The following is a 19398-nucleotide window of genomic DNA, read 5'->3' on the forward strand; positions in this document are numbered from 1 at the left end:
AACCCTGTATCACGAAATTATGTATCTATAGTCAGTCACGTCAATTTTTGATTCTTTTCCGTGAAACTGTCACGTTTTCCACATTTTTACGTGAACGTATCACACATTTCTGTTTACGTGTCATTGTCACGTATTGGTTACTCAACTGCCTTTTCCTATTTTCAAACCATTGTTTGGTTAGATTCTGTGTTTGCGTTAGGATGTTACTTTAAGTACTGGTTTATAAAATTTTCAGATTTTTTTATACTTTCTGATTTTTAAACCATTGTCGCCTGGCATTAGGGTTAGAGTTGGGTTTGGGTAAGGATGTCATTTTATGTAAATCTAACCCTAAACTGAAGCGACAATGGTAAGAAAATAGGACAAAACGGTTGAGTAACCAATACGTGACAGTGACACGTAAACAAAAATGCGCTATACAGTCACGTAAAATAGCATAAAAACGTGACAGTGTTACGGAAAATAATAAAAAATGTACGTGAGGTACGTAATTTTGTGTTACTGGGTTGAAATCTATTATAATCCAACCCTAATCATAATAAAAATTAGATAAAGAAATATTTAATTAATAAATAATTAATGAAAGCAAATCTCAGTTCAGCTTGTGCGAGAGAAGCAGTTCATTTCGCAGCCCATATCTCAGTTAAACTGAGCACAATTGTAGGTAAACGCTCCATGATGAACATGTGTTTATAATTGTGAAAGCCACAGAATTCACTGATGCTTCTTATAAAGAATGTTAGTGTTGCTACATTGGTTCTATAACCTTGTTAGCTTGTGTAATTGGCTAAATATTTTTACTGTGTCTGGCTATGGAAGGTGAATAGATGATATGTAGCGGCTGGTGACTTCTTTTTTTTGAAGCGCATGATGCGAAGTTCATCACAACATGTATGTAGCTTGTCATGTATGTGGTTCGTCATTTCAAAATATGTGTTCTGCGCTTTGAGAGATCGTGTGTGCATCACGTGTCATGTCAAAATAAGTGCCTGCTGCCTTGAACTTGAAAGGAGACGCTCGCGTATGTCAGATACTCGCACAATCTCATGCGTAATCAGAGTTTACTGTTAAGGGATTGTGTTGCGTGTATTTAGGGAACGTGAGCGTCTCTTTTATCATAAATGGTTTTGACGCGTCTCCAGCAGGCACTTATTTTGACAAAACACGTGATGCACACAGGATCTCTCCACGCGCATGACACGTATTTTGGAAGAGGGAACCACACACGTGACAATCCGAACACTTATTTTGAATTAGCGCATCCGCAGAAGTGCAGTCACGAGCCGCCACTGGTAGCATCTATGATGCTGATATTGCTTTTGTTTTTCTGCAGAGTGATCGTCTCCTGATTAAAGGAGCTAAGATCGTCAATGATGATCAGTCATTCTGTGCGGATATTTATATGGAAGATGGCCTGATCAAGTAAGTGTGAGAGATTGCTTTTATATTTAACATACTATGTGACCCTGGACCACAAAACCAGTCAATTTTTTTAAATTGAGATTTATACATCATCTGAATAAATGGTTTGTAAGGATAGGACAATATTTGACTGAGATACAACTATTTGGAAAGCTGGAATCTGAGGGTGCCAAAAAAATCAAAATATTGGGAAAATCACTGTTAAAGTTGTCAAAATTAAGTCCTTAGCAACAAATACTACGCATGATAAATGCATTTTTGTTTATTTAGGTAAGAAATTCATTAAATATCTCCATGAAGCATGATTTTTACTTAATATGCTAATGATTTTTGACATTAAAAATTCTGTCATTTTGACTCATAGCCTACAATGTATTGTTGGCTATTGCTATAAATATATAAATATCCCATATGACTTATGACTGGTTTTGTGGTCCAGGGTCACATATTTTAAAAGCCATGCATTATATTAAAATCAATGTTTTTGCACTGATAATCTTGCCAAAAAGTTTAGTTGTATCTTCATTAGGGCTACATAACGATTAATCGCGACTAATCGGTTGCAAAATTAAAGTTTTTGTTTACATCATATATGTGGGGGTACTGTGTTATACTAATTATGTATAAATAAATACACACACATGTAGACATTTAAGTATTTACATGTGTATATAAATTTTTATATATAATTTATATATGTATTATTATTATTATTATTTATTTTATTTTATTTTTTTTCTTAAAATGCATGTGTGTGTATTTATATACACATAATTATTGTACACAGTACACACACATATATGATGTAAACAAAAACTTTCTGAAAAACGATTAGTCGCGATTAATCGTTATGCAGCCCTAGTCTTCATTCTTGCCCAGCATTTAAAAATATGGCCACGTTCAGATTCTACATGAAAACCAATCACATTTTGACATCAGTGATACTCTGTATATATATTTTGGGGCGTAAACAGGCTAGATGTAAGATTTGGGTGAGATAACGTTGACAATCAATATAATTGAATTTAAATCTGTTCACTGAATGTAATATGTTGTGGCATTCTTCATTTGTATCCTACTCTGATCTCAATGTTGCACTTTATAGGCAGATTGGAGAAAATCTGATAGTACCTGGCGGGGTGAAAACCATCGATGCCCATGGGCGTATGGTGATGCCAGGTGGCATTGATGTGCACACACGCTTCCAGATGCCCGACAGGGGCATGACGGCAGCAGATGATTTCTACCAAGGCACGCGCGCTGCCCTGGCTGGAGGAACCACAATGATCAGTATGTGTGATACAGTCCTTGTTTTCCTTTAACACTTATGATTCATTACATTTGTTTTACTGTAGAACAACAATTGGAGTATTTATTAGTAAAGCAGCTGTGACTTATTCGTTTTAATTATAACTAAAATCCATAGGATGTTATCTTACCATGGTAATAAGAAGTCATCTATGGTTTTACCATTGGTTGGTGTGGTCTTAATACAAGTACTTTATGAGATATATTAAGACATGCATCACAGTATCCTTTTTTGATGCTGAGATCTTTTCTATAGTAAAGTTGACTGCAGAGAATGTGGATACAGAGCTTTAAATAGCAAAAGAGAGACACTTTTTAATGTCACTATTTATCTACATCAGTTAATAAATGTAAAAATGTGCAGGAGCTTCATCATATCCCCTTAATATGCCCATAATATCCGTGTTCGTTTATGAACAGTCGACCACGTGGTGCCTGAACCAGGAACGAGTTTGATCTCAGCCTTCAATCAGTGGCGTGAATGGGCGGACAGCAAAGCCTGTTGTGATTATTCTCTCCACGTGGACATCACCGAATGGCACAGAGGCGTCCAGGAGGAAATGGAGGCCCTCGTCAAAGATCACGGTAAACAACAGTCAACCTTAGCACACAAGAACATCTGTATTTCCCGTTTTCCTTACTGGAATTTCACCGCGCCTCTTTTTCAGCAAATGTCTCTTGGATTCCCCTGTGTAATTTCATACCCTGTTTTTATATGCAGGAATTAACTCTTTCCTCGTCTACCTGGCTTACAAAGATGTTTTTCAGCTCACTGACTCACAGGTATGGTGACCTCCTGGTAACACAGCATTACTTTGTGAAGATTCATTACTGAATTCATCTCAAACTCAGACATTTAGAAGCAACTGCTGTTGCTTAAGGTCTACATTTTAATTCTCAATAATAATAAAAAAAGAAACTGAAAAGATGCCTTGGCTTATTCATGAATAAACAACAATTTTGAATGATATTTGACATTTAAGAGTGCATTTTTATGTGTGTATGTCTTTGTTCGCAGATCTATGAAGTGTTTAGTGTAATTCGGGACCTTGGGGCAATCGCTCAAGTCCATGCCGAGAATGGTGATATTATAGCCGAGGTAAGACTCCACACTGAGCTCATATCTTCAGTTATATTTATCAATATTAAGATGTATCTTATGGTGATTATATTGGCAAGCAAAACCAAAGCAAAAACTCCTACAGGAGGTTAATATACTGTAATTAAGTTCCACTGGTCCATTGCCCATTGTTTTGTACATTTATCATGATCATCTCTGTAGATAAGAGAACTCATTGTATTGCGGACAAAGTTTGATTGTAGGGAACAAACTGTGTCTTTATTTTTAATACAGTCATTATTTCAAGAATGAAATGTTTCTCTTTTCTTCACTCAAGTTTTTCCCTTTCTTTTCTTCAACAGGAACAGCGTAGGATTTTGGAGTTGGGCATCACCGGGCCAGAGGGACATGTTCTCAGTCGGCCAGAGGAGGTAGGTGCGATGAATTCTGGGAAAGGATGTTTTTGGTTTTCTCTACAACATTTTAAAGTTTATTGTATACGAATAGGAATGACTTTGTGGTTTGTGTAGGTTGAGGCAGAAGCAGTCAACCGCTCTGTAACGGTGGCCAATCAGACCAATTGCCCACTTTACATTACCAAAGTGATGAGCAAGAGTGCTGCTGATGTCATCGCTCAAGCCAGGAAGAAAGGTGAGATCCTAAACTGAGACAATGTAAAGAGAAGCTCCGCCTTTAAATTAAACAGGCCACTCATCATCAGCCCATGCCAATTTGTGTAAAGGCTGTCATTAATGGAAATAAATTGAAAAAATACTGTATTATTATAGTAAACTGGTGTAAATTGTAGTATATATTATAGTTATTTTTCTATAGTATAATTACTGTTGTATACTAAAGTATTCTGTAGTAATGACAATATAAGTGATAATATATTGGCAGCTGATTGTTATCACAGAATTAATCCCCGACAATGTGATCAGGACCCAAAGCGGAGGGTTTTTATCACACTGGAGGGGCTTATTTTGGCATAACAAGTGGCTGCCTGTACTGCCCGCTTATTACATGGCTATTAACCTCATAAGTAAGTTAAGGAATAGTAAATATTGATTTGAAATATATTTTATTTGCTCATTTTTAACGAATGCAGACCTTCCGGGAGGAAAAACCCGTATATTTTGGTGTTAAGATAAGACGTTCAAATGTCAGGAACACACTATTTGGTTTATTCATTTGTAAATATAATGTCATATATGTTATTAAAAGACATATTTATATGTAATTTTTGTGTAATATTAAACTGTACCTGTCAAAATGATTTCTGGGAAAAACAAACCTGCAAATGTCATGACTGGCCAACCAGAATCAAGCATTCCAACGAGCCGTGTAATAAAGTAAATGAATAAACTGTAGTAAATACTGTAGAATAGTAATGAAAATATCATCATCTCAGACTTTTGGACTAGATACCTGCCGAGAAGCTAAATGATCAGACTTAAAGTGGATCAACCCAGTAACTTAGTTTTGATAAACCATTCTCTGCAAGCATGTGAAAAAATAGGTAAATGAAAACTAGCCTCTCTTGTGATGTCAGAAGGGGATAATACCGCCCTTTAATCTGCACTATCTAACCACAGCCCTGCCATTTAGTGCAGAGATCAACTCATTTGCATTTAAAAGGACACACAAAAACCGCACATTTTGCTCACACCTACCAAGTGGCAATTTTAACATGTTATAATAAATTATCTATATGGTATTTTGAGCTAGAACCTCACATATGTACTCTGGGGACACCACAGTTTTATTTTACTTCTTAAAGGATTAGTCAATTTTCTTGAGAAAGATCCAGGTAATTTGGTCACCACCATGTCATCAGGGTGTTGATGTCTTTCTTTGTTCAGTCGAGAAGAAATTATGTTTTTTGAGGAAAACATTCCAGGATTTTTCTTATTTTAATGGACTTTAATGGACCCCAAAACAGATTCTAATGCAGTTAAAAATTGCAGTTTCAAAGGACTCTAAACGATCCCAAAAGAGGCATAAGTGTCTTATCTAGCAAAACGATTGTCATTTTTGGCATAAAAATAAAAAATATGCACATCTTCTCGTCTTCCTTCGGCTGTGTGACGCGCCAGCGCGACCTCACGTAATTGCGTAATGCCGTGGACCAGTGGCGGCTGGTGACTTCTTTTTTTGAAGCGCACGATGCAAAGTTCGTTACAACATGTATGTAGCTTGTCATGTGTGTGGTTATATATTTAAAGTATGTGTTCTGCGCTTTGGGAGATCGTGTGTGCATCACGTGTCGTGCCAAAATGAGTGCCTGCTGCCTTGAACTTGAACTTGAAAGGAGACGCTCGCGTGTGCCAGATACTCGGACAATCTCATGCATAATCAGAGTTTACTGTTAAGGGAGTGTCTTGCGTGTATTTATGGAACGTGAGCGTCTCTTTTATCATAAACGGTTTTGACGCGTCTCCAGCGGGCACTTATTTTGACAGAACACGTGATGCACACAGGATCTCTCCACACGCATGACACATGTTTTGGAAGAGGGAACCACACACGTGACAATCCGAACACTTATTTTGAATTAGCGCATCCTCGGAAGAGCAGTCACGAGCCGCCACTGCCGTGGAAAGGTCACGTGTTACATATATGAAACGCACATTTGCAGACCATTTTAAACAATGAACTGACACAAAGACATTAATTAGTATCATTCCAAATACAACAACGTCGGAACGGTCCTCTTTCTCCACAGATGTAAAGCCTGGGGGGTAGTTTCGTTACGTCATCCGTGACCTCTTGACATGATGCATATTACGTGAGTTCACGCTGGCGCATCACACGAACGAAGGAAGACGAGAAGTTGTGGTTTAAAAGTGCATATTTTTTATTTTTCTTGCCAAAAATGAGAATCGTTTCGCTAGATAAGAACCCTATGCTTCATTTGGGATTGTTTAGAGTCCTTTGAAACTGCAATTTTAAACTGCATTAAAACTGTTAAGTTTTGGGGTCCATTAAAGTCCATTAAAATGAGAAAAATCCTGGAATGTTTTCCTCAAAAAACATAATTTCTTGTCGACTGAACAAGCAAAGACATCAACATTTTGGATGACATGGTGGTGAGTAAATTATCTGGATTTTTTTGAGAAAATTGACTAATCCTTTAAAAAAGTCTTGTGAAAAGTCCCCTTTAAGGTGAAATTACGAGCATGGAAGAGCACATGACTATATAAAGAACATCTGAAGTGGTTTTGAGCTAATCCCACTTTCTCCATACCATTAAAATGAGGTATTAGAAGACTGGACAAGCAAAGCAGGTTTTATGAGCAGCGTTGACTGCAGTCCAGCAGAAAAACATAGCACACTATGATTCAGCTGTTCTTGGCTAGACGAAAAGAAATGACATCATAGTAGTCAGGCACCAGATATAAGCATGGGAATTATGGTGAAATTATACGTGGCGTTACTAATTCGGTACCATCGAACCATGTAGGCACCGTAGTGTATGGAGAGCCAATCACAGCCAGTCTGGGCACGGACGGCTCGCACTACTGGAGCAAGAACTGGGCCAAGGCCGCCGCCTACGTCACATCCCCACCCCTGAGTCCGGATCCGACCACACCAGACTACCTAAACTCACTGTTGTCATGGTAGGAGAGCTCAAAGCCATAGCAAACATCACTATTACGATTAAAAGTATTAAAAGTACTAAGGTGAATTATATATTTTCTGAGGATATATGTGAAAGGTATAGTTTACCCCAAAATGAGAATTAGCCCATATTTTACTTACCTTCAAGCAATCCGTGTGTATGACTTGCTTTCTTCAGCCAAACACAGTAAGAATTATATTAAATAATATGCTGACTCTTTTCAGCTTTATAATGGCATTGGATAGTGCCCCATTTTTTAAAAGGATGAAAGGGCCTAGTAAGTGAATAAATCTAAATAGATTTTGTCCTGACATGTTTCCTCTTCACATCTTACGCTTCAGTGGGGACCTGCAGGTTACAGGAAGCTCTCATTGTACCTTTAATACAGCCCAAAGAGCTGTGGGGAAAGATGACTTCACCCTTATTCCTGAAGGAACTAATGGCACTGAGGAAAGAATGTCCATCATCTGGGACAAATGTGTGGTAAAACAGGAATCCTAATCTGATTATATTTAATCTCGTCTGATCACATTTAATCCACCAGTGTGACTTTGTTTACACTATCTACTCTTCTTGCAGTTATACAAACAAAATCAGTCTGTAGTTGTGAGTCTGAATGTTTCCAGCTGACACATTGAGGCTTCTTTCTGTGTGCTCTTTGTTTCTCGTAGGTAACTGGAAAAATGGACGAAAATCAGTTTGTGGCCGTCACCAGCACCAACGCCGCCAAGATCCTCAACCTGTACCCACGGAAGGGTCGCATCGCTGTGGGCTCAGATGCCGATCTGGTTCTTTGGGATCCTGATGTCACAAAGATTATCTCAGCGAAGAGTCACAATTCGGTGAGTACTTGTGTCAGTAAGCCTATGGGGTTTAAGTCAAGGTGAATCTAAGACTGAACCTCTTTACTTATATAAAGCTGCAATCTGTGAGTTTTTCTTTAAAAATAAGCAAAAATCAGTAATTGAGCAAGTACAGTAAAATTCAGTCTCATTAAGGGGATCGCACACATTGTTTTCTATGAGTATACGCACACCGGCGCCGCCACTCCCATAGTTTATCTTTATATAACATAATATTTGTCACAAATCATTAACAAGTAACATTGGCTGATAACTTATATTTTTCTTTTTTAACTATTTTCTATATGACGAAGCTCGCGCTATTTAATGTGCACTTCCGGTTTACAATACCTCCGAGTTCTACTAGGCGCGACGCGGCGCTGAGCTGCGCGGCCGGTGTGCGATCCCCTTTACTTTACCCCTATTCACAACGGTATTTTTTAAAATAATGACTTATAGTTTGAGCGGCAGGGTTCGATTTCAAGAAAATTACTTGCTGAAGGAGTACCTTTTGACAGAAATGCAATATAATATATATAACTATATTATCAGTGGTGTGTAATGCTGCGTTCAGACAAGCCACGGCAGAGACATCAAGCGTGAGTGATTTCAACGTTAAGTCAATGTGAAGACACGTTGACGCGCGTCTGGAGGTCTTGTGGCGCGAATGAGGCGTTTAGCGCGGTAGACGCTATTCCGCCTCATTCGTGCATCTTGATCGTTTTCGTCGGAAACACGCAAGTTGAAAAATTTTAACTTTGGCGGAAAAACGCGCCACGTTAATCAATCAGGAGCTTGCTCTAGTAGTGACGTGATTACAGAAAGTGAGCAGAGTCGCAAAAGCCCCTCCCATGACGCGAATTTCCACGTGAATGTCTCGATGACTAGAATTTCATGCGCGAATGAAGCGAGTAAACTCAAAATGTCCAAGCAGCAAGCTAGACGCGGTAGACGCGAATTTGACGCCTCAAACGCAACTGGTGTGAACCCACGGTAAAGACCTTACATTATGAACTGTAATGTTTTTATTACCTTAGAATGAGCTGTTTTTTTCTACATAGTATACACAGCAGGTCCCCTTACATGGAGTTCGCCACCATGTTTCTACAGTAGCGCGTTTTGTCACTTTGTTGTCTCAGACGATGACGTGTTTGTCATGTGGTGGCTACCGTAGCTTCTCTATGCGTCTAGAAAGGGAGGAGTGAGCTGTGTACTAAGCCGTGGATTGCAAATTTGGTGAAAACACAGACTACATTTTTAAAACCTGTAACCAACGTCTCCATCTACTGCGCAAGCTCAACTCCTTTAGAGTGAGCAAGCACATTATGGAAATAGTCTATAAGAACCTGATAGAGAGTATTCTAACTTTCAACATGGCGATGTGGTATGGTAATTTAAACGTAAAAGGGAGAAGCAAGCTGCAGAGAATAGTAAACCTCGCCTCAAAAATCATAGGGACAAATCAGAAACAATTAAGTTCCATGTACGATGAAGTTCTCAGGAAAAAAGCTTTTAAAATAGCAAACGATCCTACTCATCCGCTTGATTAGGAATTTGAACTCCTGCCCTCTGCCAGACGTTATAAAGTACCTAGGGCAAATCGTAATATTTTTAAAAATTATTTTATTCCTAATGCAATTCGGACGTTGAACAACACGTCCCGTTGATGTATTGTACGTAATTGCTACTGCTGTGGTCATTGTTGCCCTGAAGATGTCTGCGTGCTAGTCTTGTTTTTTTTTTTTTGGTTTGATTGTTGTTATTATGAGACCGAAGGCAAATTTCCACATTGTGGACAATAAAATGAAATAAAATGAAATTTGTGATCTCACCACTAGATTTTGCTAAAATCTACACACAGCACCTTTAAACCCACAAAAACATAGTAATCTGCAGTTTTATGTTTCAAACAGAGATGGCGATAGAGAGGCAAAAGTTAAGGACTGCAGCTTTAAAAGACACTTTTTGGTCATATTGCATATGCATGATTTATCACTGCAGGTTTTTCCAACGAAAATATCTTGCTTCACACAAAATGCATCACATTACAGCAGAATTGATGAGTAAAATGGTTTGCAAATGTTTGAGATTGTTTGCATTTAGAGTTTCAAAGCTTCTCAAAACAGCAGTGGACATAGTGAGTTTAATATCAATATCATGTGATTTTTACAGTACACCAGTGGCCACACTTGTGTTTTTACAGCAGTGTTTTGCAGTCCTGACTATAGACTTAGCTTCATATTGTGTTGATCAAATCTCGGGTGTGGACATGCTTCTCATGAGAATTATGTCATTTTCAGCTTGGCCGGGTAAATAAAGTTTCCCTTCTGGTTTGGAGGCTTAACTGTGTAGCAGATTGTTTGAATATGATCTATTTGTGCGTGTGTGTGTGTGTGTGTGTGTGTGTTTAAGAGAGCTTACATTGGCTTTCAAGACATTTTAATCGCTACTATCTTATTGGCAGAACTTCCCACTGTATATTTAGGTCAGACTTCACATGTTAAGAAAGTTAAAGGGATGGTTCACGCAAAAAAGAAAACTGCGTCATCATTTACTCATCTCATGTTGTTATGAACCTGTATGAGTTTCATTATTCTGATGAACACAAAAGAAGATATTTTGATAAATGATGGTAAGCACACAGCTGACGGTACCCACTGATTTCCATAGTATTTGTTAGTTGCTGTGTGTTTATCATCATACAGTATATATAAATATCCTAGTTTGTGTTCAACACAATAAAGAAACTCATACAGGTTTAGAACAACATAAGGGTAATTGATGTCAGAATGTGTATTTTTTGGTGAACTATCACTTTAATTCAATATATATTTTCTGAAAACAATCTTATGTAATTGTGCTTCTCAATGAAATATTTTTTAAGGATGTTTAGACAATTTGCTAGAAAATAAGACAAAAACTTTACTTAGAAAATATTTATTTTATTGTAGCAAAGAAACAGTGAGTTTATTTGTGTGTGTGTGTGTGTGTGTGTGTGTGTGTGTGTGTTATTGGCCTGAATGAGCTCATGCTGTTTTAAAGTCTTGTGACTCCTACTGTATTGCTTTTAGCAAAGCGCCAGTAACATTTTTAAAGTTGGCCACACTTATGTCACCGCACGCACTCCCTGCTAACTTTAATATACTTCCTCCCTCATTCACTCCCTTTCATTTTCTTGTTCTCTCTGTGTTGTACATACTACACTAAAACATATTAAATAGCCATCTGAGGATGAATAATGACTTGCACAATTTCTTTTTTTTTCAGTATATGGAAGTGATTTTAGAGCAATTCAGCAGAACTGTTACACCACGAGAACATACTCTGATATTGTCTTCATGACAATCAAAAGCACATGAAACAGCATGTGTTGAAAGTATTTGAAATGCCCCATCTCCGTCTCGTTCGCGGTGTTGATCCTGATCTTTAATTCTGACGTGTTTCCAGGCAGTGGAGTACAACATTTTTGAGGGTACGGAGGTGCGTGGAGGACCCCTGGTTGTCATCAGCCAAGGAAAGATTGTATTGGAGGAGGGCACCCTTCATACTACTGAGGGATCTGGACGTTACGTGGCCCGTAAGCCCTTCCCCGACTACGTTTACAAGAGGATAAAGGCTCGCAGCAGGGTATGTGTTTACAGTTCATAGATGTAAGTTTCTTACATTTGGGTTTTAATTTAAAAATTTTGAATGCATATGAATTCTGGGCTTAATGTCCTAATTAAGGTATTTACAAATATTCGTGTTTTTTAATCATTGGTTTCATTAAGCTATCATTGAAGGTGAATAGTATTGTTTATATTTATATGTATAATATTGTTTTCTAATTCAAACATAAAAAAGTACAGTCCATTCATTTGCTACAATAAATGTTAGGGGCAGTTTCCCGGAAAGGGATTTACCAAGGAGGATTAGGGCCAAGCTAAAATAAAAATAAAACCATCTCGAGATTAAAGTAATTAAAATGCGAGAATAAAGTCATTATTTAACGAGAAAAAAGTCAGAATAAATATAATTTCGAGAGTAAAGTCGTTATTTAACGAGAATAAAGTCGTTATTTAATGAGAATAAAGTCTTTATTTAACGAGAATAAAGTCGTTATTTAACGAGAATAAAGCCGTTATTTAACAAGAAATAAAGTTGTTATTTAATGAGAATAAAGTTGTTATTTAACAAGAATAAAGTCGTTATTTAACGAGAATAAAGTCGTTATTTAACAAGAATAAAGTCGTTATTTAACAAGAAATAAAGTCGTTATTTAACGAGAATAAAGCCGTTATTTAACGAGAATAAAGTCATTATATTTCAAGAATAAAGTCGTTATTTAATGAGAATAAAGTCGTTATTTAACAAGAATAAAGTCGTTATTTAACAAGAATAAAGTCGTTATTTAATGAGAATAAAGTCGTTATTTAATGAGAATAAAGTCGTTATTTAACGAGAATAAAGTCGTTATTTAACGAGAATAAAGCCGTTATTTAATAAGAATAAAGTCATTATATTTCGAGAATAAAGTCGTTATTTAATGAGAATAAAGTCGTTATTTAACGAGAATAAAGTCGTTATTTAATGAGAATAAAGTCGTTATTTAACGAGAATAAAGTCGTTATTTAATGAGAATAAGGTCGTTATTTAACGAGAATAAAGTCGTTATTTAACAAGAATAAAGTCGTTATTTAACAAGAAATAAAGTCGTTGTTTAACGAGAATAAAGTCGTTATTTAACCAAAATAAAGTCGTTATTTAACGAGAATAAAGTCGTTGTTTAACCAAAATAAAGTCGTTGTTTAAACAAAATAAAGTCGTTGTTTAATGAGAATAAAGTCGTTATTTAACAAGAAATAAAGTTGTTATTTAATGAGAATAAAGTCGTTATTTAACGAGAATAAAGTTGTTATTTAATGAGAATAAAGTCGTTATTTAACGAGAATAAAGTCGTTATTTAACAAGAATAAAGTCGTTAATTAACAAGAATAAAGTCGTTATATTTCGAGAATAAAGTCGTAAAATTTCGTATCCTTATGTTCCAAATATCTCTACCGTTGAATTGCACATCAACTATTTTATTGTACAAAGCATCACAAGTGACATCAGTTCACATGAGAAATAAACTCTAAACTTGAACTTTACTAATATTACCATGCACCATTGTTTCTCAGCTTGCTGAACTGCGGGGCGTCCCGCGGGGTCTTTACGATGGACCTGTCTGTGAAGTATCAGTTACGCCTAAGGCTCTGACCCCCGCGTCCTCTGCCAAGACCTCTCCGGCCAAACAAGCTGGTCAACCCGTCCGCAACCTGCATCAGTCTGGCTTTAGCCTTTCTGGTGAGTAATGCGGGCATTTCTGAATAACTGAGCCAATAATATCATCAAATATAACTGACTTTGATTTATCTCATTTCTGGTGCGCAGGTTGATGACAACCTGCCTCGTCGCAACACCCAGCGCATCGTTGCTCCCCCTGGTGGCAGGGCCAACATCACTAGCCTGGGTTAGACCTCCCTACATCCAACCGGAGAATAATAGGGGTGTTGGGGGGTAGGATGTTGATTAATGGAGGTGTTTGCCTAAACCACTGTCCTATCAAGAGACGAACCCTCCGAAGGGCCTACGATTCTCCACAACCCCTTACCTCTCACCCCATCCCTCCATTTTCTCACCCTACACCACTTCCTAAAGAAGACATCTAGAGATAAAAGTACTTGCCTCATTCGAAGAAACAATGTAACATCCACATCTGAGCACGTCTGATTGTATGATTTTTATACTGTACTTTCTACCCACCATGAGTCATGTTATTATTTTTGTATTTAACTTTATTTGCTTTCGAGGGATCAAGTGAGTGGAAAAGCTGTTGTTTGTCATTGTTACCTATTAACAAAGCAAGGGTTAGAGTACTGCGTTCGATCACAAAGAGAATGTCATCGTTTTTGGCTTTATTAGAAATGTCTACATTTTTATTCAAACGATCAGTAAACAAACACCTGACCATTGCCTTTCCATGGCATTTAATGCGATCGTTACTGTAAAAACCTTTCCCAATGCTTAACCCACAAGCCGCTGTAAATAAAAACACGCAGAACCTTTTTAAATTAACACAGCTAATGATGTTAATAACTAAGGAAATAGTGTAAAAGATGGAGAGCTAGTCAAATTTGATACGCTTGTATTGGCCACAAGTTGAAATTAAAACGTCTTTTTCACCTTAATACGTAAAGGCTGTAAATGATATGCAGCAAAGATGGTAGCTAGAAGAAAAGAAATGAGTTTAGATCAAGTATACGATTGATAATGAAGTCTTTTGGTGTTACGCCCCTCATGAAGAAGTTAATGAGAGATGATGTTACCTCTTAATGTCTGAGTCCAAAACCCAGACTTGTTTCTGTACAGTATGAGTATGCCATAAGAGTTATTTACTCAAACATTTACAGTATTACATAATTATGCAGCTACTTTCCCAGACAGCAGACGACTCCAAGCCGGATCCGCTCCGAAGTGGGCAGATCCGGCCCGGGGTCTTCTGCGGTCTGGGTTCTATGTCAGCAGATGTGATTTCGCTAAACTTACGCTTACATTGATAGAAACCTTTTGTATCTTTTACTCTTGAGCTGTGCCTAAGATGTACCAATCCTTTTTAATATTCTTGCATAAGCTTGCTCACGTCTTCTGTTAAAAAAGGCTGTAAAATGGCCAGTTAACCGATACGAAGGTGCCAGATATTTCCCTTAACTCCTTTTTTCGTTATACTTTGTTATTGACATCCATTTTAGTGTCGTAATAAAATGCAACATAGGCTATAGTCATAACATCAGAATTAACCATAATCCACATCTTCTGGCTGGTGCTAGTTATTTACAAGCCAGACACAGAATGCATAGTAACAAGTAAAAGTAGGCTTTAAGTGGTTTTAATGTGCCTTGCTTAATCTCCAAACAGATTAGCGGTAGCAAACCGATGCTCTCATCCTCTTTTCCTTTTGGTTGCTTTTCATTTCCTTTCACTGCGTTCTGTTTTTCATTTGGTAAACCCGTCCCCCAGCTGTTTTCTTTTCCTTTGCACATCGCCGGCAAAATCTTGGCCGACATCATCATTCTCCATTGCTTGGCTTTTCCTCTGTGACTCAATGCAACACACATGTACACATAGAGACACACTTTCTTCACACTTAAAGGGATAGTTCACCAATAAAAACAAAGGACCGTCAGCATTTACTTACCCTTACATCATTATAACCCCGTATGGCTTATTTTCTTCTGTGGTACTTAAAAGGAAACAATGAAAGTGATGTCAAACCCCATAAGGGGAAAAGGACAATAGAAGTAGTATACTTGTACTTGTGTGCTGAAGCCATACAGTACACTGTCAGAAATAAATGGCGAAAATTGTTTTTTTTTAAAGCTGTCACTGGGGTATTACCCTAAAAAGGCCCTAACATGTACCATTTTAGGCACTCTTTAAAGGAAAACACCACCGTTTTTCAATGTTTTATTGTGTTTTTGCCTCAACTTGGATTTGTTGATGCATACTTATCTTTTTCCAGTGCGTGCACTTGATCTTTGTGCAGCGCGTCGTGAATGTGTTGGCATTTGGCCTGGCCCCATTCATTCCTTGGGATCCAGGCGGGAATGAGTTTGGAGGCCACCAAACACTTCCATGTTTACATAATTTAAAGACTGTTAAAGTGAGAGCTATATTGTATGCGCGAGAGGTCGGGGTGCTGCGGGCTGGGTTCTCATTTTTTATCCGCTTTTTAATTAAAATTGCCACATTTTATTTTGTGTCACCATACTTACGGCGATGTAATTTTAATTAAAAAGCGGATGGGGGGTGGGCACTTGGTTTGCAGCGCTTCGACCTCTCGCGCGTACAGTGTAGTTCTCAATTTTATCCGCTTAAAAAAATCGTCACGTTTTATTATACTTCCTCGTGTTACTACTCATGTAACAGTCTTTGAATGGGGAAGGCATGGAGGTGTTTGGTGGCTTCTGGGTTCATCCCTGTTTGGATCCTGGGGAGTGAATGGAGCTGGGCTGAATGCTGGTTCATTCACGGCGCGCTGTGCAGGGATTGGGTGCACGCATTGAAAAAGGTTGGATATGTATTGACTGGTCTAAGTTGAGGTAAAAACATGGTAAAGTGTTGAAAAACTGTGGTGTTTTCCTTTAAGGTATACTTTTTGAAAGTTTTATACTTTTTTTTGACAGTGTAATGAGTAAGACTAAAATGTATGTTGTCTTGGTCGCCATTTACTTACATCGTATGGAAAAGGACCGTTTGGACAGTTTACTCCTTTTGTGTTTCACAGGAAATGAGAAAAGCATTACAGGTTTTGGGTCACTAAATGATAATACCTGAAATTTAAGCTAATACCTCAAATTTAAAGTATGCATTTGTAACAGGTACTTATTTGGACAACAAGAGCAAACGTCAGTTTTAGAGATGAGGAATTGTTTTATCCGTGAGCCTGTTTATGTGATCGCTGACTGTTGGAATGTGCATCTTTCAAATGGAGGGTGACGCAAGGTTACAGTGATTTACTCCTCTGTTCCCACAGACTGATTTATTCGCGGGGCAGCTGCAGAATTTAAAACAATGTGACAGTGTGGATTGTATAGACTATACTGTACTGTTTCTCTGCTTGTTATCATCACCCCCTGTGTGTTTCCTTCATCCATTTTTTCCTGACCTCATTGCTTTTGCACTGTTGCTATGACTACCGGCCCTGCTCAACAACAGGATCCCACTCTTTATTTGTCATGGCAACACGTTACAAATAGGAAGTATCCCCTTAGCAACCCTTCTGAATATGGTGCTATTAAAACAACATTGAATCACCGGGTCATTTCAGCCAAAGCTGTGATTTGTATCCATCGTATGTTTCTGTCGGCATGTTTTCCACTGAACTGTGGATTGATGGTGTATTGGCGACGATGTTAAGAAAAAAATCCCAAATCTTTACTTGTACAGAAAGCATCTTTAACACAAAACTGTAATGTAGGTAATAAGATTTGTTTTTTTCATACTGTAGCCCATTGCCAATTTTTGTTACATGCGTTTTCTAAAATGAGATTGCATATAGGAAAAATAAATGCAAATTAAGTTTTGGTATCCTAACTGATCTTGTTTTAAGGATGCTTTTTTATTATATCCGGATTAGAAATACAGTATAAATCAAGAAAGTGATTGTTCAAAATGGCATTCCCCCTGTATTATGAACATATGCAAGAGTTAAACTAAGCACTTCCGCTGATCCCAGTGCAGCTGCTGGCACTAACAACAAGCGCTTTCTTTCTCAAACAATCTGCTATTTAAGCCTGAATGTTTTTCTATTTCTGGTATCTCTGTAAGGTGCAAATGGGAGCTAGAAGATCATTAATGCTGAGATTGTCGATGATTTGTAAACCCCACCCCTCGCTTTTCCCAGGCCGACCCATGAGTCCCGCCCCTATAGTCCAGAAGTGAAACTGTTGTGTGCTGGTGTTTATTCTATTGGCTGTGCAGTGTGAGGATGTTCGCTTGCTCTGAAACGTGTCAAATCCCTTGATAGTGATGTAAAAAATGAATAAAGAAAGTCCTTACTCTGTCCTTGCCTCCTTTGGATGAATTGCTTTGTTGTTCATTTGTAGTCGCTTCGGATGAAAGCGTCAGCTGAGTGAATAAATGCACATTTAAAAAGAAGAATTTATAGTCTGTGATATATTTCTACCATACAAAGGACCTTTTGACAGAAAGCTTCATTGGACATTTTCAAAGAACTATGCAGCTTGATAAAGACCCTTTTAGGAAGCTTTATGTGTACACAAATACAAATAGATTTGTGTTCCTGCCTCCTTATCCTTCTTAAAGGGACAGTTCACCCAAAATTTTAAATTATGTCATCATTTACTTACCCTCATGTTGTATAAACCTGTATAAATTTGTATAAAGTAAGATATTTGTAATGAAGCAGGAACAGGAGCACTGTTGACTTCCATAGTAGGAAAGAAAAATACTATGGAAGTCAATGGTGCTCAAAAACAGTTTGGTTTGAAACATTGTTCAAAATATCTCCCTTTGTGCTCAGCCGGAAAAAAATCACATTTATACAGGTTTGTAACAACTTGAGGGTAAGTGATGACAGAAATATCATTTTTGAGTGAACTATCCCTTTAACCTCATTGTTAAATATAGTGTGCTCTAAAATGATGAGACCATAGTTTAAAAACCTGGTCATAAACAGATTTATGGTCCCACTTTATATTAGATGTCTTTAAATACTGTGTTAACTACTAAAATTCTGTAGAAATTACAGTATTACTGGCAGCTGGTTGCCAGTAACTTACTGTAGATTTTACATTAATGTTATTTTCTGGCAACAGTTTGTTCAAAGTTAAATGAACAAGTCTTAATCTTCTACAGTAAGTTACTGGCAACCAGCTGCATAATTACAGCACATTTTTTACAATGTTTTACTTATTGTATACATACACTGTAAAAAAATTCCATAGAAATTACAATGTTATTGCAGCTGGATTGCCGGTATCTTACCGTAGATTTAAATTTATGTTATTTACTGGCAAGAGTTTGTTCAAAGTTAAATACATTTTAAATATTAACAAGTCTTTATCTTTACAGAATAAAACTATACAATAACAGCCTCATGCAAAGCATTCTGGTAACCAGAAATCATCATTAACCTTTTTTCTGTTTTTTTGCTTCAGATTTTGTTTTCCAGAATGTTTTGCTTGATGCTGTTTTTTTAGTTTTACTCTGTAAAGACAAAGACTTGTAATGTTTAATGTTCATTTAACTTTGAACAAAATGTTGCCAGTAAATAACATAAATTTAAATCTACGGTAAGTTACCGGCAACCCAGCTAACACTGTAATTTCTACGGATTTTTTTTTACAGTGTATGTTAATTCTGGGAGAGTTTATGAATTGGGTCAAGAGTGTAATTATTAAGATATAATTTAATAATAAATATAAACAATTGTTGCATTGTATACATTTTCTTATAAGTGGTAATTAATGTAACGTATAAAGTGGTACATAATGTATATAAAAATATGTATATTGTAACTAGTGATATTAAATTTAAGCACATTTGGCCAGCTTACTGTGTTTTTAAAATGTTTAAAAAAAATGGTCCCAAGCTGTCACTGG

General features: G+C 37.2%; 1 protein-coding gene across 3 annotated transcripts in view; it reads left to right on the forward strand.

The window, feature by feature from the left end:
• The window catches only part of dpysl2b (dihydropyrimidinase like 2b), a 29000-nt gene extending 11163 nt beyond the window's left edge, over positions 1–17837 (forward strand). For all 3 annotated transcript variants that reach the window (XM_073874121.1, XM_073874120.1, XM_073874122.1), the window contains 13 exons: positions 1334–1422; positions 2528–2712; positions 3151–3315; positions 3452–3513; positions 3749–3829; positions 4153–4221; positions 4321–4441; positions 7254–7410; positions 7754–7895; positions 8084–8254; positions 11702–11881; positions 13414–13573; positions 13653–17837. In XM_073874121.1, coding sequence (XP_073730222.1) covers positions 1334–1422; positions 2528–2712; positions 3151–3315; positions 3452–3513; positions 3749–3829; positions 4153–4221; positions 4321–4441; positions 7254–7410; positions 7754–7895; positions 8084–8254; positions 11702–11881; positions 13414–13573; positions 13653–13750 — 1680 coding nt within the window. In that variant the 3' untranslated portion in view covers positions 13751–17837. The remainder of the gene's footprint in view (positions 1–1333; positions 1423–2527; positions 2713–3150; positions 3316–3451; positions 3514–3748; positions 3830–4152; positions 4222–4320; positions 4442–7253; positions 7411–7753; positions 7896–8083; positions 8255–11701; positions 11882–13413; positions 13574–13652) is intronic.
• Positions 17838–19398: the final 1561 nt, after the last annotated feature.

This window comes from Misgurnus anguillicaudatus, chromosome 12, assembly GCF_027580225.2.
Source record: "Misgurnus anguillicaudatus chromosome 12, ASM2758022v2, whole genome shotgun sequence".
NCBI lineage: Eukaryota > Metazoa > Chordata > Actinopteri > Cypriniformes > Cobitidae > Misgurnus > Misgurnus anguillicaudatus.